Genomic DNA, 24,714 nt, shown 5'->3' with positions numbered 1-24,714 from the left:
GTAGTTTAATAGGAATAGTACCACCATAATAGACTTGTTACTAGGCTACCATCTCTTGATTCCAAAAAGATGTTTTAGATGTACCTCGATGTCTTTCGATAAACATAATAGTGTTTAAATATCAGGAGAACACATGGCCCAATGGTAAACTGCCTTCAGAAACCAACAGAAGATCACAGCAGTTGAAACTAGACGCTGAAGTTTTGTCCTTAAGTGACAAACATAACAATACCCATCTGCTTTACCTTTGTTCTAGAGGGAGGCAACAAACCTGGATGAAAAGTCAATTAGATCTGTTGGTTTACTTGTGTAACAGGTAACTTAATAATCTAGTCATCATACCACAAAGCATCTCTTTTCCAAGAAGGTTTTTTTTCTTCTTGGAGCCTACCACAAAGAACCTCTTTCAATTGAAACCTACCACAGAACGTCTCTTTTCCAAGAAGCTTAGTAGTCTTCAAGATGAGTTTCAAAGCCAGTACATTGGTTTCTGAACACAGTATTTGATAATATTTGAACAGTATTGCTAGTAAATAAAGAGATTGATTGACAGGTATGGATCAGAAGCCTCATTATTCAAATGTTTAAACATCATACTAAAGCCTTGCCACGCCTTTGAGCTGCACTCAGTGCTTGCTTACCAAGTCTTTACCGAAAGGGTTAACCATTCTGAAAAAACCTAATTTTTCCCTTCCTCACTCAGAAAAAACATTCCTTTGAGTAAATCAAGAAAGGGACTAACCTGCTAGTTTCCAGAAGAATGTTCGCCAGCAGGAAAGTGCTTCATTGGCACTGAGCACCACAGCAGCATTCAGGATCACAGGTGGCAACTTTGAGGAGGACCATGTCACTGAGATGAGCTTTTGACTGAAAAGCCTATCAGCTTACACTGGAGTAAAGAACCAGGAGTGTTAAGAGACAGCAGAACTCAATCATTACCAGCCCTCACCTCCAGCTAAGAAAAGCTTTACCCTGCGGGAAGGGGTGGTTATAAAGGGGGCCTGGTTGGCTGGGGGGTGGTCTGGCAAGATTGGTGGGAGGAGAGAGGCCCAGGTGGCCCCAGACCTGGCAATTAGCTATCAGGCCAAGGCTGGCCACAGCACGGGTAGAACTTCAGGCTTATTTCTGAAAGATGTGCATAGATGCTTCAGTGACCTCAAATAACTAGAGTCCGGTTTTCCTCTCAGCCTCATGATGGCATTTTCTGCTGCCTCATGTTCCATCACATGATGGTGGACACTGCCTCAGTACTTGCTCACAGGCAAAAGTATTAATAACAGTACAGCTTTAATATTTTTATATCTTTCCTTTGCAGAATCTGTCATCTTATCAGAATCTTATCCCAGGATAAGAGACTTCTAACATAACTGCACCTCGGTGTTAGTGTGCAGTCAAGTCCAGATTTTCAGTTTATCTTTAGGTCCTATTCTAAACTGCAAGTCAGGGTATAAAGTATTTATAATACCTTATTAGTGTTTTCCTCAAATGTGATTTTTCTAGCTATTGTAACACTTAAAAGAACAATATAAATTGGAAACTCTGTAAGAAACATGAAGAAAGCAAGTATCGGGTATGATAATTTATTTGACATGGGTCAGATCACCTGGGAGCATGAACCAACTTCCAGCCCACACTGAATACTAGAAGTCATGTTTTCTAAAAATGATTTTGTAAAGCAGCTCCAAAACAGTCCCTTCATCCTTGGTCTAGAAGCATCTCCTTCCAGACGTACATGACTACATGGTTTGCAGCTGCCTATGGGAGATGCAGCTGTGCCTACTCTGCGTAGTTCTCTCCTTTGACACTGCAAGTCTTATGGAAAGAAAGGGAAGCCCTTCTCCCTGTACTTCTTTCTACCCTTTCCTTCTGGGATACCACATTAGCAAACATTTCTTTAGCGTGATCTCAACCCTTATTTTGTAAAGGGCCATAGTAACAGCCCACATATTTGCAGGCAGATGCTGGGCACAGAAAGTCTCAGCCAGGCACGGCTCCCCTTCCCGACCACTCGATAGCTCCTGCTGCTGCTGAAGGGACGCAGGGTGTGTTACACTCCAAAGCTGAGAGGATCTCAAGAATGTGGTATTACGCTCAGCTTTGTTTGGAGGAAGCGCTCATAGTGACACCCTCCTCTCCCCATCACAACACTTGTAAAAAAAAAAAGTGTTAATAGATCAGCCAGAGGTGGAACATACTGTGTGCACAGATGTGCATAAAAGAAATGGAAGAATTCTTTGTACCTGAGATTCTGCCTAATTAGACTGGGGCTCCTAAACACATAGGCAAAACACTGGGGGAAAAAATAGGCCTTCACATACAGACACCAAATAGTAAGTAAAAACCATTTATTATGTTCCTTGTAGAGGTGATGTCATTGATCCCAACACAGTCATGTCTTCTGCACAGACTTCTTTTTGGAACCCAGCCAATATACAATAACAACATAAATACTACATACGTGACATGTACATACTTCATATGTGACTAGGAAATAAACAAGCAAGGCTTGTTTATATTCCTAAAATCCTGAAAATAGGCACTCCAGTAAATTACAGCTATGTATAAATCAAAAACGAAATGTCATCCAAACGTTTAGTCATATTTTATATTAAGACTATATGGAAGTATATATGACCAAAGAGCAAGATGTGTATTATGATCCCCAGAGCTGAGTAAGTCCATCGACATGTACGATTTGTGACAGAGACATGTTTCAGTAATGTTTACGGCACCCAGGCTATGCTTACTAAACCAGTCAGCCAGTTCTTTCTTTATATGCAGGTGCATTTTCAGTTCAGTCGAGTGTGTGGTAATCAGAACTGACAGAGCTTTAGAAGTATTAACATTCTGTTGTACATACTGGAGTTAATATATTTACTGTCACTGCTTACAGTTTAATGTCTCTTCATTGTGGCCATGTCATTTTCCCTGCTTAAAGCATACTTGATCTAATCTTACTATTTTAGGGAATAATTTATGATTATTATGCCTGTTTTATTAAAGCCCTCTAGATATTTGTTTGTCTCATTAATATATTTCCCTGCACATCAACACATATTGCTCCATATTAGTTTAGCCATGCAATTTAATTAGATTTGTCTCATCTCAAACAGAATAGCATTTATAAGCAGGGATACGGTAAGCTTCTACAGCCACATAGACAGGGCACTGCGTGCCCAAGTCTTGGTGCTCTGTGTATATCTCAGATGCTCTTTTTTTTCCTCAAACCCTGCATACTACTTGGGTGGATTGTTGCTTTGTGTATGTTGTCTTACCTGAGAATTAGCATTACTGAGTTAATAGCTCTAGCGTGCCTGCTTCATTAGTCCATTTCCTTTAGCTGACTAAATATTATTCATAGGGAATAATTTGTCTAGAGATGAGCATGCAGACTTTCTTTGATTACAGCTACATATTGCATTTGAAAGTCATGAGATAAGGAGTTATGTTCACATGTAACATTCAGGCTGACCCTTTGAAATAATACTCAATGTATTATAATAATAATAAATAATGGCTCATTGTTTTCCATTTGCACAATTGTTGATACAAGTTCTTATTTGTGAAGCCTTACAATGACAGTGGCATTTAGGCACTCTTTTTAATACATAATGGGGAAACTGAGAAAAAAGGAATGTGAATCCTAAACCATAAAAATTTGTTCCAGAAATCACCTTGGATTTCCACATTTCTCACACTGAAACTCTAAGTCATAAAAACTTCATTTTCTTAGTATGTATGGGACACAGGCGGTGCCTGTGCTGGGTGCTGGTGTTCTGCGACTTGTGGCAGGTCTGGAGAAGAAATTCTGCCCCTGAGAACATTGGAACGTAGAAGAAAAAGAGTGTTCCGTAGTTTAAAAGACTTAGTATTTTCCCTGTGTAAGGTTTTATATTTTCCCTTTTACATTTCTTCAGAAGTCTGAAGCTGTGTTGCCAGAATCCTGTAGATTTGGTTGGCCCAAAAGGAAGGAGATGCCACGAGGTATCTCCCATGAACAGAGAATCCTATATTCAGTGCTAGGATTCTCTTTTTCAGGTTAGAGGTGGCTGTTAGGACTATTTTGATTTTGTCCAGTACTGAGAATAAACACATTTAAAAATTCTGACTTTGGTTTCTGAACAATTTGATCATGTCATTTGGCTTAATTTGATGTGAAAAATTTGCATTGTAATAAAAGAATTTAGTTTAAATCAGTAGTGCAACTGCTACTTAGTGATAATTGAAATGTATTATTATTTACATTGAAGTAGATCTTTTATTATAATTTAACAGCTCAATATTTTTATATGTATCTCATATTTTCTAAATTACAATAGTAAATTCCAACCAATGTATCACATTTCGATATTTCAGTATCAGTAATGAATTATTGGTTGCACATAAATAACTACATGTAAATAAATACACAGAACAGCTTCATGACCAAAGACTGTCATAAAATAATGGAGAACATGCCAAATAGTTTCATATGTTAATGTTTTATGAATTCTTGTTAACATTTTTCTGAATGTAATTTAATCTAGTGAAAATTTTCTGACTATCTTTGCACTATTGACTTCCACTGAAATCTCTATTTTGAAGCTTTTCAGAAGACAAAAGGATTTGAAATCCTTTCTCTTTTTTCTTATAGATGTGCAATGGCTTAGAGCAGCCAAGGAAGCAGCAGCGGTCAGACCTCAATGGACCAGTTGACAATAATAATACCCCCGAGGTAGGTCCCTTGGCCGCCAGGCCGTTCTGCTGCCTATCTTCCTGTGGTCAGGCTTCCATGAGGGAAAGCGGCACCAAATTGTCAGCTTTCTACCTCTCACACATACATACTCTGCTCTGTTTCTTTTCCTGAACTGACAATAATATCTGCATATTCTGGAAAGTCTTTGAACTATACCCATGAATTTGTTGCTGCCACAATCATTTGATGTAACTGTCCATGGCATGTACTCACGCCTAAAATTTTCTGATGACATAAAGAATAGGGAGAACGCTTCAGAAATTCTCTTTTTGGATTATTAGAGAGCACAAGTAGCATCAAAAAGAAATTGGCTTCTGCTTTTTTTCTCCTCCGCCTTCAACATCAGTCTTTGAAACCAAAGGACTGCTTAATTCCCACAGGAATAATTCTCTTTAAATAACTCCTGATATCAAGCACATCATTCAGTGCTGAGGGCTCAAATGATTCACATCTTTTTGAGTGGCCTTTGTGGTAAGACATGTCCTGGCTCAGTCAGCTGTGAAAAAGACGCAGGGATAGGCAGACCTGCTCTTGTCACTGAAGACTGGAGCAAAGAAGACATCTAAGAATGTAGAATGAGGTTATGCTTGAGGCTAGACACAATGAAATGAAATTCAGACTTAAAAGCAGAAGTCTGTTATCTCGAAAACATGTTACATATTTAGCCTGTAGCCTGTTCCATTAATGAAGAGGCACATTTCTAAAGCCTTTTCCCATAATGGAGAAATTGGCCTCTTTCCTGGAAACAGGAATGCCTGAGGAGGCTGGCAAAAGAGCAAATGGAAGGACTGTATCTGTTTATCGAGAACAGAGATAGTAGCATAAAAAGAGCACTGTTGTGGCCCCTGCTGAGATTAAGTGTAATGCTATGTACTGTGCAATCAGGGAAAGTTCTTTTCATTCACTGATCCAGAATCTTGTTTTGTAAAACATTGTTAAATGTTCTTAAGTGGAAATTTGGGATATCATTAATAGGCAACGTGATCTAGTGGACAAACTGTTGAATTGGGAATTGCTGGTTTGTATTGCACATTTGATAGCTGAATTCATAGGTAATTTTCATATTCTTCCTTCTTTTTTTGTATGGTGGGATCTGCTTAAAATGCTTTGAGATTCCAGGTAAACATCACTATGTTAGTGCTGTTTAGGTTTTAGTTAGGTTGGGTTAATTGCTGTGATGTAATGTGTTTCACTGTGCTAAATAGTAGCTGTGCAGAAGTTATAGAGAGAAATTTGATTATTTTTTTTAAACAATGGTCAGCTGTTTAAATATAATATGAATTCACTTCAGTTTGTGACAATGATTTTGTTATAGCTATACCATTTTTATTTCTCAACAGACAAAGAAAGTGTCTTCATTTCCAAGTTTTGTTGATGGTAAGTTTTACATCATCCATAGTTAAAGTAGGAAAAAACAGAAGGAAATGTTTTAGTATAATTAAAAGATTACAGTTCTAAAAACCAGTCAAACCCAAAAGAATAAAACTGAAAAGTTTAAGTATTGAAGTATTTAACATTTTCATCCCCCTGCTGTGGCAATGGGATCCTGGTGGTGATAAAAAGGAGGAGCAGATAGAGCTGTCAGAAGGATTAAGGTGAGGATGGAGACAGGTACAAATCTGGAAGGGGGTAAAAAAGTGTTAACTGTGGGTCCCAGCAGGGTGGAGATTTATGAAGGTATAAGAGCACCCTGTTCTTCATGGCCTTGTGCAGAGGAAGGAATCGTTTAACTGTTCAGAGCAGCCCCTGTATCACTTGGATATGATGCCTGTTATTGCACTCTGGGAATCTCAGTTGTCAGCACAAACAGAAAGGTTCTCCTGATCTGATAAAAAAATTTGGTAATCCTCTGTTTAGGAGAGCCATGCTTTCATGTGTTTCTTCAATCTCCTTTGCACTGCTATTATGTATTTTCTGATTGGAGAAAAATAAGTCAATTTATTAATGCAAGAAGGTGGACAGAGATAAAATGGGATTATACAGAAAGACGTGATCATTCGCTGATTCACAGCCAGCTGAAGAACCTTGTCTGGGGAAAATGCGTACAGCTCTTCCTGCAAAGGAAATGTCTACATGGTAAAGTGAGAAAAGACAGTAGGAAATTTCTAAGGATCTGACCCCTTAGATCTGCCACAAACACACTTTTCCCCACAATGGAAACCATAAATGAATGTTAAAAACTTGATTTCTAATGCCAGTCTCCACTCAGTCAGAAAAAACTTACTGCGATTTAGAATAATATTAGAATGTCCAACACTTTTCTTCTATTCCCTGATCTCCTCAGCTCATGTAACAACTTCTGGTTTTAGTCATTTCCTTGAATAGCTAGGGCAAATGGAAAGGTCAAAGATTGCCTCTTGTACACAGATTGACATCTGAAGGAAATCACACGTAACACTTGGCATGTACTGGCTAACAGGTCCTAAATAGAGGTAAATGAAATGCATTCCTCAAAGGCGGCAGAGACAAGAAAGCAAGCCGATGCAGTAAATAAGCATCTACTGGTTGTACAGTGGACAGCCATGAAGGGAGGCCAGCACGAGCAGACCTTTAAAACAGACTAGAAAACTCACCCTCACACCACTTGGAGATACAACTGCACATCTTAATTTTATTGTGATAAAAATGTTATCTTTTTCTTTCCTTGCCAATCAGCTCACTGCTCTGTTGGAAAGGGGTCAGTATACTTTCAGATAGTGTAGTACTTTTTCTTTTTTAGTTCAATAATTTTGCTTTCTTTTTTTTTTTTTTAATATAGTTGCACAGTATGTGAGGATAAGCTATCTATTAGGCTTTATCTAAGGAGGTATTATATGGCATTGTCTAATACAAATAAATACGTAGCTCACTAGGAGCTTATGATAGCTAACATGGCTGCTCTCTAAATTCAAAGGAAAACAGAGTTTTTATTATTAATTTGTATGTAGAGTCCCAAAAGGAACAGGACCCTGCTGCACATGAGGAAAGATTCTGCCTGCTAACACTCCCTGTTCTTCCCTTAGCTTTGATGGGGACACCACAACATATTCTGGTTATGTTCTGGTTATATTCGTATTCAACTGTTCAGGCACTTATCTTTCAGCATGAGTCATGAATAACAGTAGCTATATCTATATCTCTATTAATACATAATATTTTCATATGCCATGTGAACTTAAAAACAAATTAGATAACAGGCACAAAAAATATTTGAAACGTGTCCTTTTGCTATTAGAATTGTTTCAGTAGTAGTACTACTACATGCTTATAGTGGTAATTAGTTCCATGTTCTGGGGTTCTGGCTTATTTTCCCTCCGTATTTGTCCTATCATCATAAATCTCATTCCCTTGCACAGTAACAACCATGATGAAGTGAAGAACTCAGCCAAACTATGGAACTTGCAGATAGCCATCCTGCATGATGACATATGCCCTGTGTCCATTTACCCCTCATTCAAAATCTGCGGCAGTGCCGCGCGCTCCAAGGTCTCAGTGGCTTCATGGGGTCTGGTGGTTCTCAGCAGGAAGCAGAAAGTGCTTCTGTGCTCCGAACCCAGTCTCCAAATACTGCCTGAATCCCTGTTTTTCACGTGATTTTAGATAAATATAAAAATATGTTTTTAAAGGATTATTAAATTCAGTTATGCTGAATTCTTGGATAAATATTCTTTTTCTTACTTTGTAATAAAAAGTTAATTTAAAAATGTTTAGACCTAGTCTACTTAGTACAGAAATATTTTTATACTTGTTGCATTAATGGATCAGCAGAAAACCAAGTAATCTCTGATAAGATAATGCAGAAATTTATGGTTAGATTTTTCAGAAATAGCTATCTAAGCACCAATACTCACCATAAAATTCCGATCTTTATTCACATTGAACTAATCGTCACATTTCAAATCTATTTCTTTCTTCTCCCCTTCCTCATCAGTAAGCCTTACACATACTTACACTCAAGGGCACGCTTAAGTGCTCTGATGAGCTGGGACATCAGCCAAGTCAGCATCATTTTTATATTATTTATTTAAAGCAGTCAGAAATAAGGGAAGAAAACACTCAGGTAACCCAGTTTGACCCTGCCAATTTTCAATAGCATTCCATTCTTTCTGCATTTTACCTGACAATTGCTTACCTTGCCTTCATGATGGAAAATGTATGTTGGAAATGTTTTCTTCCCAACATGCCTTTTTTTGGTTGTGTGTTTTTTTTTTCTCCCCTGTATCAGTTATTGCTATAAGCATTTTATAGATGCTGTTGTTTTATATGTGATGTTGCAGAATTTGTTGCTAGTATAATGATTCAGCAAAAAAAATCACTTTCTAATGCTATGAAGAGATGATGAAGGCATACCCAACCCAAAACCCCCCAATCTTTAAAGACTCCAAATAAACAAAACCAGGATTATAAAATTGCTTAAAACTCTGTTATTACCACGTTCAAGAAGTTTTTCGGATAAGTTAGATAAAAGCAACATTGCTGTCACCAAACAGCCATGACACGAGAAGAATTTGTTGTTTCCTTTGTAACACTCATTAATTTCACAAACCTCTAAGATACAGTGGGGATTACTGTTTCATGCTCGAAGATCCTAGCAGTGTGTATGTGAGAATAGATCTCTAAACATGTCTTTGAAAGTAAAGTGCCTTTGACGTGGCCTATCGATGACTTGGAAATTGAGACAAAAATGTCTTGCTTAAAGATGTACAAAGCACCAATATAACCAGAAGTGGGCCAAATTCAACATTCTTGCTAATAATCGAAGAGAAAACAAGTTTTCCTGAGTTCAGCCAGAGCTTTGGGGATGGAAAGGAGGCAGATTAAGGGACTGATATGTTTTATATAACTAGCACAACTTTTATTTTGTTGACAAATCCTGCAGACTCTTAGAATTTTGGTCTTTGCTTGATGTAGTAACGACTGTATTAGAATTTGTACCAAGAATTGTGATTTTACGCGTCTTCAGACACACAAAATATTTCAAGAAAATTAATCTAAATTACCTATCGAAGGAGGTTAGTTAAACTGATTTAAAGATTATGCGGGTAAGCGTCTTTCAGAGTTAAAGCAACCTTAATTCAATTTAGCCCGGTTTACTTAGCCTGAAGTGAATGTAGGAAAACAAAATTGAAGCCTCTTTAATTTTGAATGAGCATGTTCATGCAGGTATCTAATGAAGTTTTGCTAACTTAACATTAAATTCACATCTTTAATTAATTTCCCTCTTTGCTACTCTTGAAACAAGATGTTCATGTGATGCAACATTGATATTTTGTTGCATGCTGAAAGAAGTACAGATGTGTGAGACTAATTTTTAGGCCTGAAAAGATGTATGAATAACATCATCAGAAGATATACCATATAAAATACATCATCCATTTGCTGAAAAATGTAATGGTGCAAAGATGTAAGCAAAGAGGAACAGAGATATAATAAATGGAGTTCTTGTGGAAGTTCATTTCCTTTGATTTCATTTAGTGAATTAGTGCTGCAGGCACAAGGATCATTTTTTGAGGTACCGGAAGACTTGGCCTTCTTGAAGTTTCAGTGATTTTTTAAAATTAGTAGTTTCCCAAGGATTTCTTTGAGCGTTTTCACACTTTCAGTGGAGATTGTCATATTTTTTTATTCTTTCCCAATACATGGAGAATTTAAAATGCCACAGAATTCTATTCTGAGTTATAACGAAGATCCAAACCATTACTGGGTTTGCACGGATGTGATCTAAAGCAAAAATATGTCCTCCTGTGGTATGTAATTATCCTTCCAAAGCCCAAAGCTACAGTGTTTCCTAGCAAAACAAATAGCTCCATTTGGTGTGAGCATTGTTAGTTAGTATCAGGTCTCTGAAGGGTGCAGGGCTAGTGTAAGTAGATACATATGTTTATGTACTTAGACCAGTGAATTACAGACTGGGGGGTTTTTGCTGAGGGTTGAGATTTCCAGCAGGCGAATGTGAGGTCTGCACAGAAGTATAGGTGACAGCAGCATTGCTTGGAGAAGAAAGTCACTTCTTTTAATCAAGTTTATTTTCTGTTGGAAGACTTTTTCTAAATTAGAACAGGTAAATGAGGGCTAGGAATCTCACCTAAAAGATATATGTGCGAACCACCATTTCAGTAATTTCCATCAGCATAGCATGCTTTATATTTTTCCTTCTCCACACACTAATTTTCCACATTCAATTGATTACAAATAAATTGAATTAATCCACTGTGCAAGAAAACTTTTTTTTTAAATTAGCATCTCCCTTCAGTGTCATTTTTCTCCTTGCATATGAGATTGATGTACTTCAAAAAAATGTGTTAGCAGCTTGGCAAGTTGATACAGATCAAAGAAAGCAAGTTTTTTTTAAAAAACTGGTGAGGAACAGAAAATATTCACTGTCAAGAGATTTCGGCCAAACTCTGGAATGACTGTTCTTTACTGTTGATCTAATCAAGCCAGATGTAAAGCTTAATGGCTGAATAAAGAGTGTGATGAGCATAGTCCCAGTCTGATAAATATAATATCCTTTATTCTCTTCTCCCTGCCCCCTCTTTTTCATCCTTGGAAAGAAACAGCCGGAAAAATCAAGCTAATGTTAGAATGTCACTAAAGTCACTATGTAATTAATTCTAAGTGTATGCAAAGGCATTTTGTTGAATGAAGGCTAAAATTAAAAAAATAGCAAGATGTTTTGAAGTTCCACTATTTTCCTTTTTTAACATGAAATTTTTCATACTCTTTCCATGTTCTCCTTTTCCATAACTGCCTTCTGTGAGTCCCTGCAGTCAGAGGGAAGGGCTCTCAGTTTATACACTCCGTGCCAGCCTGGGAACTGTATTTTTCTGTCACTCTGAATTCAGGCCTTACACATGACTAAACAGGATTGAGATGCCTACTTTTCTTGTTTCCTAAACTTTCTTAACTGTTAAGTTTCGTGGTGGACTTTTGCCCAAGCAAAGTAACCTTTGTGCCCATTGTTCATCAGTATTTTTGCCAGAGATAATGGCTGGGGACTGTGTACTTTTGCAAACATCTCAAAAAAATGTGGAAATACAAATCTGTATTCAAGCAGAAGTTTAGTTCAGGCACTGTAACAGTCATGCATATAAAGAGTAAGAAAGTTATGATAAGGGAACCTCTCAGCATTTTGGAAACTTACAAATAATTCCAATGTGTTTATTAGTGCAGCACAGCAAAAAAATTTCCAGTGATTTTCCTCTAGAATTCCACAGTCAAACCATTATGCAATGCTTTAAATACTGTATGTTTAGTTAATATTTTTTTGGGGAAATAATTATAGGGAAAAACATTGTTTATTTTGCACTGCATTTCTTCACCTGTTTCGTATTAGAAAAGGTATTATAAAAAGGTTGTTCAGGCCTCAATATCCTTTATTCAATTTCTCATCTCTCTCTCCTTTGCAAGGCAGTAACTGTAAATGTCTCATGTCAGTTCCAGGACCTTGTGAACCTGAAGACCTCATTGATGGAATCATCTTTGCAGCCAATTACCTGGGCTCTACACAGCTGCTCTCCGAGCGCAACCCTTCCAAAAACATACGAATGATGCAGGCCCAAGAGGCAGTGAGCCGTGTTAAGGTAGGGGGTTGTTATGTTTGTAGAATACTCTGTGGTCCTTGGAGAGCTGATCTCTAGACAGTACAGGATCTGAAGCTTCAAACCTATTCTGAAGTGCACTTATGTGAGTATAGATCTGGTATTTTAAATACCAGTTAGTTTCCAGTGCTTATTATGAAAATACATACAGCATCTCTGAGGAACAAAATATAAATTATTCCAGAGTCTATTCAAAATTGTTTGGAAGCTGTATGAAGAATTCAAGCATTAAGGACAAATTGCAGGTTGCAATTAGGAAATATTCCAATGACAAAGCACAGGATATTTTTTTGACTGTGTTTTTCCTCTTCTGTCATTAATTCCTTTAACTTCCTACAAATTGTGAAGATTACTCTCAATATATTGAATTATTACCTTCTTAGGACAAAAGATTCATTACTATTATGTTTGGCTTTGGTGTTATTTACAGTGAACAACTTCTGTGTAAATAATATAGCGTAGACTGCTTCATACATCTGTTTAAAAGATGCTTTTTTTGGTTAATAATCCAAGTAGGAGAATTTTTCTTTCACAATTTTTTGTGGATCTGCTGTAAACACCTAATCTGAACAAACACATGGTTAGAAAGAGGTAGATTTAAGTGTTAATAGAAAAATTATGTGCTTAGTGCATAAAATATTTAATTGGTAAAAATTGCATGGTTTTGAAGGAAACCAGTTTGGGAAAATAATTTGCTTAACAAGAGACTGTCATGACTGATGATTGATTTGGCATTTAGAAACAAGTTAAAGGCAAGAAATGTCCAGTTCTTTAAACTTTCCAAACCTTTGAATTCATTTAGCATATTGTGATGTCGCAAGCAATAAGTAATTGTTGATTGCAATTAGCTCCCTAAAGACTGTTTTGTGTATTAAAGTGATCCTAATCTGTTAGGGATACTTGACTACTTTAGATAGTCATGGAAAAGAGCTTCAGTTACATTTTGTTCAACAATTGCATGTAGACGTATGATTAATATGGATAGAAAACCTTGATTTTAAAATAGTGCATGTACTGTCCTTTTAGACTGCTGTATATTTAGCAGGATAAATGTTATGAGCAGCTGTTAACAGACAACACTCTTTGGTACCATTTTTTTTTGTAATCAATTGACAACGTGCATAATGCCATTATATCCAATTATGCTGGAGAACTGCATAAGATATAAACAAATCTTTCTCTCTTGCACATCCTTCTCCCACTGCCCCCAAGTTTTTAATTTTTAACAGTCTGGATTCATAGTCAAAGGTTTCCCTGACTACCACATTGTCTTTTCTCTTTCTTTGTGTGTACATCTGTCTGCATTCTTTTTTTATGCTACTCCTCAGAGGATGCAAAAGGCGGCTAAAATCAAGAAAAAAGCGGTGTGTAAACTGTTTTTCTTGAATGCTAATGTTTACTTACATTTTTGTTGTCCTTGTTCTCCATGGAGTGTTGTGTCTTTCATTATGGCTCCTCATAAAGTTGTCATTTTGGTTTCTTCTTTGTTAAGTAAGTAGAACCCTGGATGGAATAAAATGAACTCATTTTTTTCGTTGTTCATTTGGTGAAGTGCCTGTCTGCTGCTCTTCTTCTGTTGAATACCTGTGGTTTGTTTAGTCCACATATACAGCCAATGTTACCTGGGAGATTTTTTTTAATGTAACGGTTATTTTTATTTTACTAACCAAAGCAGTAAGATCTTTTCCTGTGCCTTTATTAAATTATTGTCAATATTTAAAAACAAATAAAATAAATTTACCAGGTAGTAGCTGGAACAATTCATACAGAAGACTCACTTAAAAACTATAACTCAGTTAACTAAATACAGTGGATGGAAATAGCACTAAAATTAATCTTGCTGTTTGTGATGGTCCTAGATGAAAGCAATGCAAGTAATCTCTGCCAAAGTATGTGCTTGATTTTTATTTTGCTGGATGAGACTTAATTCAAATAAAATTAATCTGAATGAATTATATGCATAGCTAAGCTTTAATAACTACAGAAAAGAGCAGCAAATACATCATTCTTTCTTGCACTGTTTCATGAAAGAAGCAGTCTCTGACCTGGAGACTGGTGCCTGCCTTTGGCACAGGGTGATACAGTCTGTGGCCATTTTATTCTCAGGCTGCTGGCACGGGTGCTGCTAAATACCAGTTGCAATAGTGCACTGTGGACAAGTAGCCTGGAGGAATAAATGAGTTCCTGCTGGAACTTAATACTGGAGTATTAAGTAAGCTCTTGAATGATGCTTCCGTGAGAGGTACCAGCTGCTTTGCCACTTTCTTTACTGTTTTTTCATATAGGCAAAGCCAGGACACACGTTCAGGAAGTGGTGTACCATTACGCTGTAATCCTGCTTGCTCTGGGACCGTGTTGTCTGATGGGACATGGAACTCTTTCCCTAGGAAACAGATGTTGATGCCTAGGTGTCAGCTGATGGCTTTCTGTGATATGAGAGAAATATTAATTCATCGCTCAGTTCTCTGTTTTCTAGAAAAAACCCTGAACTAAAAATCTAAAAATCCCCTCAAAGCCACCACAGCACTGAGCGCTGGCTTGCACGTTTTGTGGTGAGCTCGCTGGAGATGGCAAGGGCTGAGCACCTGATGGGGAGTAACTCACTTTCTCAGTTCCGGTGCCTCAGGTACCAAAGTGCATCGATGAGACAGCGGGGAAGAGGCAGCCATACTCTTTCTTCTGTTCTGGCTATCAATGGAGAATTTTAGTACTTGAGCTGTCAGCCCCACGGGCTCCGAAAATTCACTCTTACTCACAAAATCAGAGTATGCTTCACTCTTTTTATGCAATAAATGCTTTCTTTGCATGTTTTTAGAAATACCTTTGAATAGTCGTCTTTGTAGTGGTTTAACAGTGCGATTGCCTCACATCACATTATGCCTGAATTGATCAGTGAATTTGTCATTCTAAAGATGAAATTAAAATTCCCCTTGTAACAAAGCATCTGTCTTTTAGACTTCAGAGGGAGATTCCCAGGCCTTGACTGAAGTGGATTTGTTCATCTCCACACAGAGAATCAAAGTTCTAAATGCGGACACACAGGTAAGTTATGATTAAAACTCTTGAAGAATAATGTCGAGTTAGACTGTGCTCTTATACTATTAGTGGGAAGCTTTACCAAAATGGGATAAATTCACTGTTGCGAGAATATTCCGAAAGAGCAGTGTTAGATCTACTATTGTTGTAATACTTGCCATTTACCAGTATAGTTATACTCACACTAGTTTTGTTTATTTGATGTGTTGGAAAATGTCTGCATGTTACTGAGATCTATAATTTGATTTAGGAGAGGAATCAAAAGTCTTTCCGAATGCATGTACCCTGTTTCTCTGTAACAGTTTCAGTACCCAAATTTACGATCTAACAGGGAAGTCATTTTATGCTTTGACTAAGCTATTTATATCTTACCATTTTTAACACTTAACCTCCAGTTTTTCCATAAATCACATCTGAGCTACCATCCTCTTTGCCTAAGGTAAATTATTAATTATTCATACTAAACAAGCATCTGGAGACCACAGCAATGATCAGCCTTATCTTCTAGGAATACATACATATATTCAATAAGAGGCGGTCTTCATAAGAAGGATTTTTTAAAGGAATTTACAATTAAATACATTTCCAATATTTAGTACAATAATCTCGCAAGATCTCTTAGACCTTTGAGCATACTTACAGAAAGTCTTCAAATTTTCAGCTTATGAGAGGCTTTGAAAGGGAAATTTTAGTGACATTTTTTGCTTTAGTTTTCACTAAAAAACTCCACTGTATGCAGCTAACAGCAGTTAAAAAATGGTAAGACCTCAAGTTATGTTAAGGAACAAACCATTTATAAAATGCTTAGTTAAGCTAGATATAGCCAAACTAGAAAATTCATCTTGTAATATTGGGAAAATGTTTGGAGCGACCTTATGCTATCCTTTCAGTGATACTCTTCCAGAACTTACAAAGCTAATATTTAGTTGGGGTTTTTTAGTAGCAGAACAGACCAAGGATTATAGGTACATTTAACTGTCAGAAAGATACCAAAACAAACAAACCCTTTGTAGGCAGTTTGTGAGTGGAGATGAGCGACAGTCAGCACAGATTTGTCAAAAGTAAATCATGTCAAATCAATCGTTTTCTTTAGTGACAAGGAATATATTTGTCCATGGCACAGAAACAGCACACATCACTTACTGACTTAAATAAGGCTTTTATCTTTCCTAATATTTTCTGGATTATATGATCTAGATACAAGAGATACAAGCAGGCTAAAAAATTTCTGAGAGGGTACTTATTTCTGCTATATTGCCACATAGAGAGCAATATAGAGAGATAAATAGCAGAGGGAGACTCACAAGCATGTTTCTTTGGTGTAGTGCTGTTCAATATTTTCATAAGCAACTGGAAAGATGGAAAAAGAAAATGGTTATTGAACTTGTATCTTGGTGTATAAGAACAGAGTTCAGAAACTAAGGAAATGAGCTGAAACTATAGGAGATAGTTCAATAAAGACAAATGCAGTGCTCTAAGTTTTGGATTTTGTTTTGTTTTCAATTAGCATATAATTTGTTTTTCCAACAATGCAAACCGTGAGACACCTACTTCTTCCTGAAATGTAAGAGACTGTTACTATCTTTTAATGGGAAGGTAATGATAGTAACTCCAGTAAATGAATTGTTTTTCTTTTAACATAAACAGATGTCCTTAACATGCCACTAGAACTCTTTAGATGGAGCCAAATGAGGAGCAGAATATCCCATCTGACATGGGCAGCAGTATTTGCAATCTGCCATCCATAAATCGTCTTGATACTGCATTTCATCCATGATAGCCAGTACCACTATTTGTTATGACTACAGACAATTATTGATAAATGAACAGCTATGGCTTATAGTTTGAATGTATGGCAGTAAACAGAAAAATCCTCTTTGTTGAGTAAGGATTAGTCTTAGTGGAAGTTGCTCCCTTCTTTAAATAGTTCAGCATTTCAGCTGAACGCCAACTCTTTTAAAAATAAAAAAGGAAAGTCCTTCAAGGCAGACCATAAACACTTTGTCAAAGTAACTGTTATCTTATTCTCCTGATTCCCCTGAGATTTCTAATGATATAAAATGCAGTGCACCGTGAAGAATGGTATGTAGTATGAGCTGTTCAACTAGATGAAAATAGCAATATTGGAATTAACAAGCTCTCTGGCATTTGCCCTGTGTTTTTTGCTTTTTTTTTTTTTTTTTTACAGTGAGTCTTTCAGAGAGCTGTAAGAGACTTATTCCCATGACTGTTTAGCATTGCTCTTGGCATGCTTTTGAATTTTTGGCTTGGTAATATTTTTCAGTGCTAGTGAAGTTTCCTAACTGGTGTAATTACTATAGGTCTATTTCAGCTGGTGTGGCAGCTGGCAGAGACAATCTGTTCTTTCATGGCTTTATCAATTATATAAAACCTATTTCTGCAGTGTGCCATCCGTGTTTTAATCCATCTGTGGTGTTGTATAGCTCACATGAGGTAGCAGATGATTTAAAATGTGAACCTCTCAGTTAAAAAATGACACGCAGCAGGGTTCAAAATGCTGAGTAGTACCAGTAAGGTGCATTGCCGCATTGGAAGGGAGCCAGCTCTGGTGAGTCTGTGCCCTCAGCGACACTAGGAAGGGACACCCCTGCCGCTTTTTAGTTGCTTATGCGTTTAGTTACTGAACAGATCCAGCCCAAGCTGGCCACCTGCTTAGTGTATGTAGTAGAAGCGATCTTTGGTTTGGCTACACGCCTGCTTCGTGTGAGAGAGAGTCTTCCCTGACTGACGCAGCTCTCCGGGCTTGCAGTCGGTGCACCAAACCAGCAAAAATATCACAGCAGCCTCTCGCATCATCTTCCTTATTCAGCGAAGAGAAGCTGGGAGTGAAGCAACTGGGAAACCTAACAGAGAAAAAGAAAGAGACAGAGGGTCACGAATGCGTATGTGCAGAGCCTCTGGTAGATGATTGGTCCCATAAAATCGTCTGACTCGTTAGGCTGTCTAATTCACACTCCCACAGGACTACATCACTTGAAAGCTTGGAAAAATGCTTAGGTTTTCCTCCTCCAGGTGTTCTTTGGGTTTCAAGAGGGAAAATGAGTGGGATTCTAGAAGAGATCTTTAGAAAGAAAGGGAGGTTCTGAGAAAGGGACAGGAGAAGACAGAACAAGGGTTTTGAAAAAGGCCAAAAGAGAGGCTGAATTTCTAAGAATAAATATAAGGATAACAATAATGGAATGGATGGGACTAGAAAAGGCATGAGGGAAAGAACAGAGAAGCAGATGGGCAGAAATTATGTGATTAATGGGAAAGTAACAAAGGAGGAGACGGTGAAAATGAGATAATGGTAATGGAAAACAGAGTGGGATGGAATATGGAGTGAGAAGGGAAAAAGTCAAGTCACAAATAAGTCAAAAGCAAAGACATGTTTACAGTCACTATATATTATTTGCCTTATTCCTAATGGTAATTGCATTAGACAGAAAAAAGGGGGTAGGGAGTGGGGGAATGACTGCTTTCACCCCTATGAGGGGAAAAGTAAGTGCTGTGTGATGAGAAGGACAGAAAGACTTTCTTGGCAGGTGAGATTAAATGCATTCATTTTCCCAGTCCATTCACTCTTGTGCACACTGCATGTATGATTACACCCTTACAGAACACTTAGTGCAGACTGCTGAAAAGCAGTTATCTCTGCAGGGCTCCCAACGTCCTGCTGAGAGATGTCCATTACAAAACACTTTTCCATACTGAGACAAGTGCTATAAATCCTACTGAGCCCCTGCAACTCCTAGAGGCACCCCCCAAACCATCTCTTAGCCATCATCACTTTTCATATTTCAGGAAAAACATAAACATTTTATTTCAAGCCTGAGAAGAATCATTACAATGATTTTATGAGTAGTGATTCTCTTCAGTAAGACAGGTGGTTCTAAGAAATAATGATTATTTATATTTTTCTCTCTCTGTCAAATTGCACTGTAATTCTTAAAACAATTACTCTTGTTGACTCGAGGAACAGTCTTTCTCTCTTAGGCCTTAGAGATTTGTTCAACTAATGGTAAACTAATACCTAGCTGCTTATATAAAGGATTCTGCTGCTTATATAAATGATGAAAATCATGTATTATCTTGTACCACATTACAGGTTTTTTTGGAAGATAGGTATCAAGGGAAATCCTGCCACGACAGACACAGCAAGGAGGGTATCTCAGTCGTCTAATATGATTGAGTTAGATGAAAACTGACCTCATGCTGCTCAGTGGGATATTCTGACACATATCAAGAGCCACTAGCAAATAATTAAAAACAAAAAAAAACTCACCAAAAAACCTAAAAGGCCTTCTTAGCTGAAAAACAACAACAAACCAAACAACAAACCTGTAATCATGTTTTCTTTTTTCAATTTAGAAATCTCCACACATATATATATCCAAGCAGATGCCAAAAGCAGCAGAGACAACCTCAGACTTGGCCAAGAACCAAAGATATTTTAGACACCAGAAAGCAATTTACAGACTTAAACCTAATAGAGATCACAAAGTAAAGCAAAACAAATTGATGCAATAATAAGTATTTTTTTTATTCCAATTCAAGCAGAATTTGCTGGATGTTTTTAGCTGTTCGAGTGGGGAAGGGGACATCCTCAGCTAGTTTGGTCATTAAAACTATTATACTTCTGGTTGTTTCCAGTTTGAGGAATAAATAAAAGTCTGGAAAACCCTCCAAACTGACCAACTGACCAAACTGACCTCAGCAAGAAGGACTTTTCAGATGGGCCCTTTCTGTTTGTTAAAGAACAGCTCATCTCTACAATGGCAGAATACGTAAAGAAATGATAGAAAACAAAGCTAACAAAGCATGGTTTGGATGCACTTTCTTCGTCTTTGTTTTAATAGAAAACTTTGTCTTAAATAGGTACTTAGCATTAGGCTTTAAAGTAAGCAGTTTAAGAAACCTATAAAGCTCCAGATTGAAACATCCCATAAAAATAGGATTTAGACTCTTTTGCCTTAAAAAAAAAGGCTGTTCAACCAATAGCAACAGCTTGGATTCAGTACCGCACACCAGCCGTGTCTGAGAGCTGCATTAATTACCCCGGCAGCCTGCTATTGAAATTACCTCTCATGAGCCTCCTGCAGTCTCCTCTTTGTCACACAAGAGGTGCACACGTTGCGTGACAGCTGTGACAGGACACGGGCGTTTTACTCGCATGAGGGCAGAGTCTGGCTTTGTTTGAAACTGAGACGCCCAGTACAGAGGGAGCACCTCAAGCCAGCTGGCGATGTGTGGCAGCAGGGGGTGAGGAGGGACAGCACAGTCACATAGTGAAGAGCAACATACAGTCATACAGCCCTTGAATGTCTCCAGGAAAAAACGTAAATCATCAGTGCCTTAACATATTGTTTTATGGCTTCTATGCATCCTTATAGTTAGAGGCTTTTTCCAATATTTTGTGAAAATATCTGCCAGATAAGCATTACTAACATAAGTTATATTACCTTTTTTCCCTAGGAATTTCTTTTCCTCTGTAATTATACACAGACCTCAGTAGAAGTGATTTTTTCAAGGCACTTAAAGGAAGTACAGTCAACCCGATTACTTGATTGCATGAGCATTCCTAAAATGCTCATTTTAAACCTAAAAGGTTCTTAGCGTTATGGAACATCTTCCATAGCAACACGCCTTTCTGGGAACCTAACTTGTAGCTTTTTATTTATTTTTTATTAAAAAAAAAAAACTAAAGGAGAAATCTGGTTGCTTATATGTTATCTTAAGTAAAACCTGTACAAAGGTACAAATAATTGTAAACAAGTATATAATTCTGTTTGTCTTTGCAGTCCTAAATATATCAAAATCCTTTGAAATTATCACTGTAGCAATGTCACATACATTCTTTTATTAAAATAACATTTTTTCATATAGAAACCTTTTAATGAAAATGAGACTGCTAGCTGTTGAGACACATTAATTTATTCATACTTAATGCTGAGTTCAGCAATAATAGAACTTTTTACAAGTTCATACTTAGCATGCATAAAAACTGTTATAATGGTCCTTTAAGGGTCTTCCTGCTGGGACCTCATTGCTCATGTAAAAAAGAAACAATTGATAGAAGCATGAACTGGAGATGGAAACAAAAGATAAAATAGTAATATCTGAAATAAAACAAGTTTAGCAGCAACATATCCTTCTCAGACAACAAACATACACTCAGTTTTTATTTGTCCAAGGCAACTCAGTCAAAGCCACTGAATAATGATATATTCCTGTGAGAAAAATATTTGGAAGTAGTAGATTGGGATTTCCCTGGTAATATCAGAAAGTAAAATAAGAGTTTAAAAGGCTAAAGTAATTAAGAGGATGCAGAGCTTAGGGATTTGAGATAGAGGCAGGAAGTTTCAAAACTTTTTATATTTAGTACTCTTCATGTGTTCTTGCATAAGAAATGTTCATTAGGATGAAGCTTGGACAGATTTCAACTTAAAATCATTTTCACAGGCAATGGCTCTTCCCAGTTGAGTTCTCCCAGCACAACCAAATTGGCAGCTAGTGACACTGACTGGAAGAGGATTTTGCCTGTGAGCCCAGATGCTAGACCAGTTCCCTCCAAACTGATGATATGTAGGTAGCCAGAAAAAAGTATTAAAAATTCTGCCTACGGAGAAGGTTAAATACTGCCTTCATAGCTCTTTACAAAGAAAGTATTGCTTTGCTGTATATGAGAAAATGTTACCTTAGATATTATTGCTATTATAGGACACGATTAAAAAAAATAGTGAAATTATAACATTTTGCATATATATATATATATATATATATAAAAATATATATGAGTTCCCTAAAACTTGCTCTGTCATTGTGAAATGCATCTACTTCATTCAGCAAAACCAATACAGAAGGGAAGCACCATTTTCCAACAGCATGAAAATGTTTATAAAACATTAGTATGGATCTTCATTATTGCTTTACAGTAGCAACCATGTTGTAATTGCTCAGGCAACACTTCCATGGAAGCCAATTTCTTGAACAGCCCCTGTGCCTTCCGCTGGTGTTCGGGCCATTGACTGCGCAGGGGGTGTCAGACCTGGGCCCGTAGAAGGCACATCTGGAGCTTTTGTCATTCTCAAGCACTAGGTCATCAAGGAGAGGGAAGATGCTGCCTTTGTACAATAACAGCAGGCGTGAAGAATGACTTTCTTTCTCTTTGCTTTATGTAGGAAACAATGATGGATCATGCACTGCGCACAATTTCATATATTGCTGATATCGGTAACATAGTGGTTTTAATGGCGCGCCGCCGCATGCCAAGATCAGCTTCTCAAGACTGTATTGAAACAACACCTGGTGCCCAGGAAGGAAAGAAACAGTACAAAATGATATGCCATGTCTTTGAATCAGAGGATGTAAGTAAATGAAATTAAATTTATTTAAACAACGTATGTCATCTAAAGAATCTCTGAAATGACATCTAATTTCTTGGATGAATTTTTGTTGTCAATAATCTTTTCTGAGTGAAGCTACGGGTAACCTGTGGAAACATTAGCCAGTTGTTTGTCCATATTCATATCTCTTTTCTCTCTCCACAAATTCATGTCACAAATTCACGTCTGCTCCTCAGTCCCAGAATACCCACTCTTTGTCTCATGTGTTACAGAATCATTTGTGTTCTTTCAACAATGCTTCCTCAAATGCTTTAGTACTGAATTATTTGGAGTTGTCTGGAAGTCAGTGGCCATTCACAGCCAAACTTATTTTATAGGATGTCAAATTGACGATTCTTCCTGGATTGGATCCCTTAGTCCAGCGGGTTGGCACATAGTGACCCATATAAGCCTCCAGACACTTGGAAATGAGGTCGATCTGTTCTGGACCTCTTTCAGCTGAAGCCAAGTTGCTGAGAACATCTGCCAACGTGGTGGGCTTGGCACAAGGTTGCCCTCTACCCAATTCTTATTCTCCTATGGCTTACTTACCTGTAGTTGGTATTGGCACTCTCAAACATGCTACTTGATCCCTTGATTCTTAAGGACACATTCAGCTGTTTATTTTTCAGTTCATCCCTAGCAAAGATTATGAATTACAATTTCTACGTAAGTGCAATAGAGCTAAGAAAGTTTAGTTCTCTATAGTAATTTTTCTTCATGGCTAGAAGAATTTAGCAATTCTTAAGTAAAGAGCTAGGAAGAACTCGCTCGCACTGCTCTCTCAGAACATCTGTACAACAGAAAGCATAATTTCAGTCATTTTATGCCCTAAGATACTTTGTGATCCAATACCATATTAGCCCTAAACTATGTTTTTGTTAAAATGCTGTTTAAAAAAAAGAGAGAGCACTTCAGAATTTAGGTTCTAATTTTCACTTGCCTCAGAAATACCATAAAATGAAAGAAGTTGGAGCCATTCTCAAAACAGGATTGCAGAAGCAGTGGTTGCAAAAGAGCTCTGTACATCCCTGCTGTATCCCGCTCCGCCCTGTGAACAGTGCTGGCATGCCATGCCCTTACCTCTTGTGCCAAAGGAAGATAATAACCTTGCTTTACTGCTACTGTACACCCAGGTTTGGTTTTGTAGCGAAATAGGTATTTCTGTCTGAAGTGGAAGACCAGGGGACTTCAACCTAAAACATGGGAAAAATGCCAAGCTAGTAAAATAGAATTTGTTGTCTGTTTCTAACTTGGCAGTTGAGATACAGGTATTGTAAGAGCAGCGCTAACCATTTCTAACCATCTTATACATGGGAACAGCTTTAAATACAATTTCTGTCATACCAATTAAAAAAGAAATGAGTTCTTTGGTTCAGACAGTCATAACTCACAGGTTGCAGGTTTTTGAGCTAAGCAAACATTTTCATTATTTGAAAGCAATTAAGGCTGTGAAGGAGAAATGGCATTGTCTAAAGGTTAGAGTGCTAGACTGGGATTGTTCTCAGACCTAGTTACCTCAGCTCTGCCACTGCTTTGCTGGCGTGACCTCTTCAAGCAACTTAATTACATTATCTCTAAGTTGTACATAATGCTGAAGACTTTCATAAACATTCATAAAAATTTGGAGATATAGATGAAATTAAGATGTGAGAACTGACTGTTACTAGCAGTAATTGAATAGAATATGACATCTAGATTTGCTCGTTTTGAGAATGTAGAATGGAGGCGAAAGCAAAGGGCTAACTACAGAGAAAGCGATGACACTGAAGATCAAAAAAGAAGTCAATAAGGACTGGTGATAAACTTTAAACATTCTTGATGACGTCTGTACTACCATACTAGTACAAACCTCTTGGTATACTGATAAGATTTGAAAAGATGTTTTATACTATGAAGGAACAACTTGTGACTGGCTAGGCTAATTAGGTCGTGGATTTTCTAAAATGATTTTCCAGTCAAACAGATCGGTGCTTTT

At 37.4% G+C, this 24,714-nt stretch overlaps 1 protein-coding gene across 5 annotated transcripts in view; it reads left to right on the top strand.

The window, feature by feature from the left end:
* The window catches only part of APBA2 (amyloid beta precursor protein binding family A member 2), a 107,621-nt gene that overhangs the window by 70,043 nt on the left and 12,864 nt on the right, over positions 1–24,714 (top strand). For 4 of the 5 annotated variants that reach the window (XM_054215174.1, XM_054215173.1, XM_054215176.1 and 1 more), the window contains 6 exons: positions 4,634–4,714; positions 6,076–6,112; positions 12,152–12,297; positions 13,644–13,679; positions 15,271–15,357; positions 22,533–22,718. In XM_054215174.1, the coding sequence (XP_054071149.1) occupies positions 4,634–4,714; positions 6,076–6,112; positions 12,152–12,297; positions 13,644–13,679; positions 15,271–15,357; positions 22,533–22,718 (573 nt within the window). The remainder of the gene's footprint in view (positions 1–4,633; positions 4,715–6,075; positions 6,113–12,151; positions 12,298–13,643; positions 13,680–15,270; positions 15,358–22,532; positions 22,719–24,714) is intronic. The other variant, XM_054215177.1, reaches the window with a different exon arrangement.

This window comes from Rissa tridactyla, chromosome 9 (assembly GCF_028500815.1).
Source record: "Rissa tridactyla isolate bRisTri1 chromosome 9, bRisTri1.patW.cur.20221130, whole genome shotgun sequence".
In the NCBI taxonomy this organism is placed as follows: domain Eukaryota; kingdom Metazoa; phylum Chordata; class Aves; order Charadriiformes; family Laridae; genus Rissa; species Rissa tridactyla.
The sequence above is the reverse complement of the archived record's forward strand: the minus strand, read 5'-3'. Positions and strand labels throughout refer to the sequence as shown.